We start from the raw sequence: 8,506 nt of genomic DNA on the forward strand, positions 1-8,506 counted from the left end.
GCTACGTGGCTGATTTTGTGGCTGTTAGGTGCCATCCAGTCTTTCTGACTCATAGCCACCCTACATATACTACCTGGTTCTGCGCCATCCTCATAATCATTGCTATGCTTGAGCCCATTGTTGCAGTCACTGTGTTAAGGGTATTCCTCTTTTTAGCTGACCCTCTACCTCACCAAGCATGATGTCCTTCTCCAGGGAAGTGTCCCTCCTAATAACATGTCCAAAGTATCTCAGAAGAAGTCTTGCCACCCTTGCTTCCAAGGAATATTTTGGCTCTACTTCTTCTATGACAGATTTGTTTTTTTTCTGGCAGTTATGTTATATTTAATATTCTTTGCCAACACCATAATTTATAGGCATTCATTCTTCTTTGGTCTTCCTTACTGTCCAGGTTTCACATGCAGATGAGGCAATCGAAAGTATCACAGTTGGGTCAGGCACACCTTAGTTTTCAAAGTGACATCTTTGCTTCTCAACATTTTAAAGAGGTTTTTTGCAGCAGCTCTGCCTTTGTTATGTCCTTTGATATATTCAGCATTGATTGTGGATCCAAATAAAATGCAACCCTTCACAACTTCCATTTTTTATCCATTTGTCGTGATGTTGCTTATTGGTCCCGTTGTGAGGGTTTTGTTTTCTTGATGTTGAGGTGTTATCCATACTCAAGTCTGTAGTCTTTGATCTTCATCAATAAGTGCTTCCATTCATTTTCAGCAAGCAAGGTTAAGTCACCTGTATATCAAAAAACAGGTTGTAAGCAAACCTTCATCCAATCCTGATGTTCAATTCTTCTTCGTAGTGTCAAGATTCTTGGATTATTTGCTCACATACAGATACAATAATAATAAAAATAATAATAAAATCCCTGATGAATGCTTTATCTGACTTTAAACCAGGCAGTATGCCATTGTTCTGTTTGAACAAATGCCTCTTGTTCTATGTATAGATTCCACATAAGCACAATTAAGTGTTCTGGAACTCCCATTCTTTCCAATTTTATGCATAATTTTTTCTGATCCACACAGTCAAATGCCTTTGTAAAGTCAATAAAACACAGGTAAACATCATTCTGGCATTCTTTGCTTTCAGCCAAGATTCAGGTGACATCAGCAATGACATACCTCTTTCCAACTCCTCCACTGAATCTGGCTTGAATTTCTGGCAGTTCTCTGTCAATGTAGTGCTGCAGCTGTTTTTTAATTATCTTCAGCAAAATGTTAATTGATTGTGATTGTAATTATACTGTTCCATACTCTCCACATTTTGCTGGATCATTTTCCTTTAGAATGGGCACAAATAGGGATATTTTCTAGCCAGTTGGTTAGGTAGCTATCTTCCAAATTCCTTGGCATAGACAAGTGAGCACCTCCAGTGCTGCATCCTTTGTTGAAACATTTCTATTGGCATTCCCTCATTTCCTGGAGCCTTGTTTTCGCCAATATCTTCAGTGCACCTGGGATTTCTTCCTTCAGTACCATCAATTCTTGATCATGTGCTACCTCCTGAAATGGTTGGACATGGACCAATTGGTTCTGGTACTGTGACTCTGTGTATTCCTTCCATCCTCTTGTGCTGCTTCCTGCATCATTCAATATTCTGCCCATAGAATCCTTCAGAATTGCAACTGGAGGCTTAAATTTTTCTTCCCTTCTTTCAGTATGAGAAACACTGAGAGTGTGCTTGTATTTTGGTTTTCTAATTTCAGGTCTTTTCACATTTCATTGTAATTCCTCACCTTTTCTAGTTTCCTTTTGAAATTTCCCGTTCAGCTCTTTTGCTTCATCATTTCTTCCTTTTGCTTTAGTTACTTTATGTTCAAGAACAACTTTCGGAGTCTCTTCTGACATCCATTTTGTTCTTTTATTTCTCTCTTTTTAATGAACTTTTGCTTTCTTCATGTGTGATGTACTTGATGTTATCCCACTGCACCTGTGGCTTTTGGTCATTAGCGTTCAATGCATCAATTTCTGTCCTTAAGATGATCTCCAAATTCAGGTGGGTTACACTCAAGGTCAAATTTTGCCCATTATGGACTTGTTTTTAACTTTCTTCAGCTTCAGCTTCTACTTTTTCATCAGCAATTGATAGTCTGTTCTGCAGTCATATCCTAGCTTTGTTCTGACTGATGAAATTGAGCTTTTCCATCACCTTTCCACAGTTGTAGCCTATGTGGTTGATACTATTATTTTATCACTGTTTTACAAATCAGAAACCAAGACTCAGAGAGTTATGTAACTTCCCTAAGATTATTCAACAGTTAAGTGGTGGACCATTTATATAAACTCCTTTTTTCTGCCTCAAGTGCTTTTACCCACTATGAAAACCTGCCTCCCTTGTGGATACAGTTATCAGTTATATTTTCGATGTTCAATATTAATATTTTTTCCTAAGAAAACTTGTCTATGAGGCTAAGTAAATCAAGATGTTCCTGAAAATCAGGTAGTGTGGGAATTATTTGTGTTTGTTTATTTTTTTAGAGAGCATGGTAAAGCAGAGTGAGTCTTAAGGTCCTGAATATCTCTTTCAGGATGGTGTCCATTGCAATTTTTTTTCATGAACTTGTTGGAACAGAAATAAGAATTTCAGACTATCAGAATCTTTACCTTGATGTTTGTGGTCAATGTATAGATATTAGAAGCAGTTAACGTTTTCTGTAGCATACCTTCGTATTCAGCATCCTCTCCGATCTCTTACACATTTACTGTTTCCTTCCATTAAAACTGTAATGAGCCAGTGTTCAGCAAATCAAGGAGTCATGAGAAAGAATAAATTGTAAATTGGAATCTTCATTGATAACAGTTGTTACATTTAAGAGATCATCTGAAAATTTATTCATACCCTATCAGGATTACAGAAGTATAACTAGGCATATGCTTGTTAATGGTGATACTAAAAGCAAATCCAGAAAAAAGTATAAAAAGAGATGTAGCTATTGACATAAATGTAGATATAAATATATATATATATATATATATTTTTTTTTTTTTCCAATTTCTTTATCTCAGAAAACTCCTTGTAGCAGAATGGGGGACAGAAATGTATCTGGCCAGTTATAGTTACATTTTATATGCACCTGGGATTTAAATAATGAAAATTCATGGAATATAATGGTGAGAGAATAACATCTATATATAAATATATATATATATATATACATTTACTAAATAAATAGAGGAAACAATAAGGCAACTAAGAAAGAACAAGTTATGTAAAAGTTCACTGAATACTACTACTGGACTGTGGCTTCTGTTTTATTTTGTGTAAATTCATTCAGCACATAATGCATTCTCCTTAAACCATATTAAAATTAATGAATTTCCAATTAATTAACTTTGATTAGAGAAGTAATATTATAATCCCCTAATAGAGAAATTAACCCTTTTGCAACACTAAAATTCTCTGTGATCATCACTTCCTTTCCTCCCTAGAGGTAAGGATATCCTTCCACATCTTTTCCAATGCATTTATTAGCACACAGGTACTCAGAGAAAGTATATAGCATTCTATATAGGTTTTTTTAACATACAATTTATCATACTATGATTATTTTTGTGCATTTAATTAATTTTTAAACTCAAATCTATCCCAGTGATTTACTCATGTTAGATGCTCAAATAGATCCAATATTTAAGCTTCTGCCTAATTTTCAATAGTAAGGATGTATTTCACGTTATTATATGCTATTACTGTTAGGTATTTAGATCATTTCCAGTTATCCCAATTTTTAACAAGGCTGCTATGTATATCTTTTTGAAAGATTTCTGAGGATATTTCACTGGATCACATGCTGATTCCCTAAATCATCATCCAAATTTTATATAGTTTGTTTTTTACAAAACTTATGAGCATTTCATTGTTGTTTAATTGGTATTTCCCTGATTTTAATGAGGTTGAGTAGTTTTATATATGCTCAGTGACTAGTTAAATTGTTCTGTGTATTGCTTATTCAAATGTTTTGCTGTTTTGTAAAATCATGTGGTTTTTTATCATTGTTGTTGTATGCTGTCAAGTTGATTCCGTCTCACAGAGATGCTTTATAACTGAGTAGACCTGTCCTCACAGAGTTTCCAAGGCTGAAATGCTTATGGGAGCCAATTGCCAAGTCTTTTCTCCTGCAGAACTGCTGGGTGGTTTTTAATCACTGATCTTCATGTTACCAGTGCGTTACAGGTTTCCTTAAAAAGGTGTTGTTAATCTTTATATTATTATTTGCAGGGGTTTTAAGTATTTAATCGCATCCTATCACTTTTTAAAGATCTTTGCTCATATTGAGTTTTGCTATACAGAAGTTTGAATGTATTACAGTTACTCTTTATGAATTTTCTACCCTAAAATATCAATAGTTATTCTTCCAGTATTATTTTCTACTTTGGTTTGATACACTTGTATCTTTCAACCATCTGGAATATATAGTTTTTTGAATAGTGAGGTAGTTTTTTTTTTTTTTTAATCAGATGGAGATTCAAATTCCTAACATCAGTTACTGAAAAGTCCATTATTCCACATTAATATCAAATATTAAGTTAAACATAGGATTAATATGCATTTATTTCTGCTCGTGTTTATTGACTGTCTAATCCTATACCACCTGCCTAGTGTGTCTGGTGACAATTCCCACTCCTACTGCCACAGTTCTAAAATGTTTAAGCAAAAAACCTGAACTGTAAAATATGAACTACTAAGCAATCCTCATCCACTTGTAATTTTGAAAGGTAACCTCAGGGACTTCAAGTGATTTAAGAAGTGCTTTTCAGCTTTTCAGAAAAGGGAAGAAGAAAATAGAAAGGAGAAAATTTGAAATATCTTATTCCAAACTCCCTACCATTGAGTCAGTTCTGACTCACAGTGACCCAGTAGAACAGAGTATAATTGCCTCACAGATTTTCCAAGGTTTAAGTCTGTATGGAAGCAGACTGCCACTCTTTCCCCCAGGGAGCGGCTGCTGGGTTTGAACCACTGACCTTCTGTTTAGCAGTAGAGTGCTTTAACCATGTACCACCAGGGCTCCTAGATATTTTATTTCAAATTATCAAAGAATGTTCATTTATGTTTATTAACATATGTCAAGTACTGAATATTATTAAGGTGCTTGAAGGTAAAAGTAGATTATTTAGAGGCTCTACGAGTCGGAATCAACTCTACCGCAATGGACTAAACAAGTGTTTCTTGCTCCCTTTTTCAGCTGGAATATCCGGAAGTGAGTGTTCAGTAAATAACTGAGTCATATATTTGTTTGTTCCTGGGTGGTGTAAATGGTTTGTGTCCAACTACTAACCTAAAGGGTCACGATTCAAACCCACTCACCACCATCACAGAACAAAGTCCTGGTGATCTCGTTCTTTAAAAATTACATCCAGCCGAACCCTGTGGGGCAGTTCTGCTCTGTAACAAACAGGGTCTCCGTGAGTTGGAATCAATGTGGTGGCAAAGGGTTTGTTTTTGGTTTATTATATACTTATAACTAACATACATTTATACAAGAATGCATAACAAGTATGTAATACACGTATGTATGTATAAATAAGACATTATGAAGAGGTTCTTAAAAATTGAGGAAAAAAGAGGTGACATGACTCATTAAGAAACAACAGCTAGAATGTCCCCGATGTGGAATATTTATTTTTGCTTGTAATACCCGATACCATTACATAGCACCACAAATTAATTTGCTTAAAATATTTCACACTCTCCCATAGCACCCTAAATTAACTCCTGTATTTTTTATTTTTTTCAGATAAACCATTTCACACTCATACCTTCTCCTCCTTCATGAAATCATGCTGCTGAATAATAATGTGACTGAGTTCATTCTGCTTGGGCTGACACAAGATCCTGTTAAAAAGAAAATAGTGTTTGCCTTTTTCTTGCTTTCCTACTTAGGGACATTGTTGGGTAACACGCTGATTATTGTTACCATCAAGACCAGTCGGGCACTTGGGAGTCCAATGTATTTCTTCCTGTTCTACTTATCCTTATCTGATACCTGGTTTTCTACTTCCATGGCCCCTAGAATGATTGTGGATGCCCTTCTGAAGAATAACACTATCTCTTTTAGTGACTGCATAATCCAAGTGTTTTCATTTCATTTCTTTGGCTGCCTGGAGGTCTTGATCCTTATCCTGATGGCCATTGACCGCTATGTGGCCATCTGTAAACCCTTGCACTGCATGAGCATCATGAACCGGTGGGTCTGCAGTGTGTTGGTAGCTCTAGCCTGGGTAGCGTCCTGTGTGCATTCTTCAGTTCAGATTTTCCTAACCTTGCGTTTACCTTTCTGTGGTCCCAATGTGATTGATCACTATTTATGTGACTTGCAGCCCTTGTTGAAACTTGCCTGTACAGACACCTATGTGACCAATCTGCTACTGGTATCCAATAGTGGGGCCATTTGCACAGTGGGTTTTGTCATGTTGATGTTCTCCTATGTTATCATCTTGCATTCTCTGAGAAACCACAGCACTGAAGGGAGGAAAAAAGCCCTTTCCACCTGCATCTCCCATATCATTGTAGTCATCTTGTTCTTTGGTCCTTGTATATTTATATACACATGCCCCACAGCTACCTTCCCCATGGATAAGATGATAACTGTGTTTTATACATTTGGAACACCTTTGATTTACCCTCTGATTTATACACTGAGAAATTCAGAGGTGAAAAATGCCATGAGGAAGCTATGGAGCAAGAAACTGATCTCAGATGACCAAAGATGAACAGAAGTTTCAAATCTTTCTTCAAAATTTTGATTGACCTAGAAGAATTCAACAGAAAATATTACCTTCTTATTGTGGATTTAATGGAATCCTATCTGGGGAAATGTCAGCTAATTCCTTCAGGAAAATAAGCAATATGAAAACATTCACTTGTTAAAGTTGAGTCAATTTCATGTAGATGAAGAAAAACACAAGGTACAAACAGGTATATAAGGTCCTTTGTCATAGGTTTTTCACCACTTCTCTCTGCCTCTTCTCAAAGATTACAATGACTTGAGGTTTTGATCTGTTTTTTTCTCTTTCATTCTTCATGTTGTTTTCTGGTGTTGCTGGAATCTTAAAATCAGGTTTACAGTTTGAGCCCTCCCAGGAGAGCTAAGAAAGAAAGACCTGATGAATCTATTTGCATAAAGATGATAGCCAAAAACCCTATGGAACATTTACCTGTAACACATGGAGTTGCATGAATCAGAATCAACTCAGTGGCAATGGATTTTTTGTTGGTTTGATATTTTTGTTGTTGTTGTTGTTGTTATTGTTATTATAGTTTGCATTCAATTTGCTTACATTCCAAGCCTAGTAGATTTTCTCTTTTCAAAACAGAGTGGATAAGCCACAGGAGAATTTACAGGCTTAGAAACAGGAATATATAAGCCATAGGTAAAAAAAAAAAAATTAGTGAGTTTTCAATATAATCCAGAGAAGAGAATAACTTGAGTAAAAAAAAAAAAAAAAAAATTAGAGAGGTTGAAATGATTATATGAAAGGTACATTTCTGCAGTGGAGATGGAAACCAACTTTTGTCACTACCCATCTAGCACCAGAGCCTCTAATTATATGAGTATTAAAAACCTAACTTCCATTTAATATCTTAATTGTATCAATAAAGAAAATCAAAATGAGTATTTTTGTTTGAGTCTTCTATTTCTACTTTTTTGTACTAAATCATATTATATGTATTAAATTTTACTAATTTTATTGCAACAAGAGCCATAACATTTCTTTATTTTGAGAAAATGACCATCTACTTTTCTGTGTGGACTTGGAAAGCTATGGTTTCTACCATGAATTATAGTGACAAATATAAATCATTAATTTTTTTTTAAGATTATGTGAACTTGAAGGGGAAATCTGCAACAAGTAGTTTATTATTGATTATAGTGGCTGTAGTTTTTCTGCTATTGAAAAGTTGGTACAGTAGTAGATTCCAGTTGTCAGAGTTTTAGCTGGTGTTTTCTTCTGTTTCAAGGTAAGGAAAAGATTAAAAAGAAAAAAAAAAAGAAGTGTATATTGGGTACAGATTAGATGCCTATCCAGAAACACTCCATCTGTCTCCTTGGCATACACTCAGTATAGAGCCCCTGCTACCAATGTTGCCAAATCTGCTGCAGGCAGAGATTGTGCTCTAGACCAGGGTCAGGATTTGATTTAAAAAAAAAAGGAAAAAAAAAAAAAAAGTGGCAGTACTGCAAATAAGACTGAAGGTGCAGCTTAAATGAACTTCCTTTGTTGAAATCAGCATCTTGATAGTGAAAGAATGAAATTCTGAGAGTCAAAATATGGAATCTTTGTGGGGAATGGTGAAGACCATGAACCCCAAAATTATTCTGAATACTCTGGGTTAGCTCTCCCATGTGAGGGAAGAACAGTCTTCCTTGCCTTGATCCCACGCAGCTGTCTCACATGAACGGTTGTCTTGAGAAGATATTTGTTCTCATCCAGAGCTTTGTCCTATATCCCTTATTACTTCCAAACGACTAAACAGGGACAATTCTCAGGTAAGCCAAGGCAGGAAA

At 35.5% G+C, this 8,506-nt stretch overlaps 1 protein-coding gene across 1 annotated transcript; it reads left to right on the forward strand.

Annotated features, from left to right (window-relative positions):
* Nucleotides 1-5,777: 5,777 nt before the first annotated feature.
* On the forward strand, nt 5,778-6,710 carry LOC126063885 (olfactory receptor 4C16-like). The gene has a single exon (XM_049862400.1). It carries the CDS (start codon nt 5,778-5,780, stop codon nt 6,708-6,710), a length of 933 nt encoding a protein of 310 aa, XP_049718357.1.
* The last annotated feature ends 1,796 nt before the right edge of the window (nt 6,711-8,506 follow it).

Source organism: Elephas maximus, chromosome 20, assembly GCF_024166365.1.
Source record: "Elephas maximus indicus isolate mEleMax1 chromosome 20, mEleMax1 primary haplotype, whole genome shotgun sequence".
Lineage (NCBI taxonomy): Eukaryota > Metazoa > Chordata > Mammalia > Proboscidea > Elephantidae > Elephas > Elephas maximus.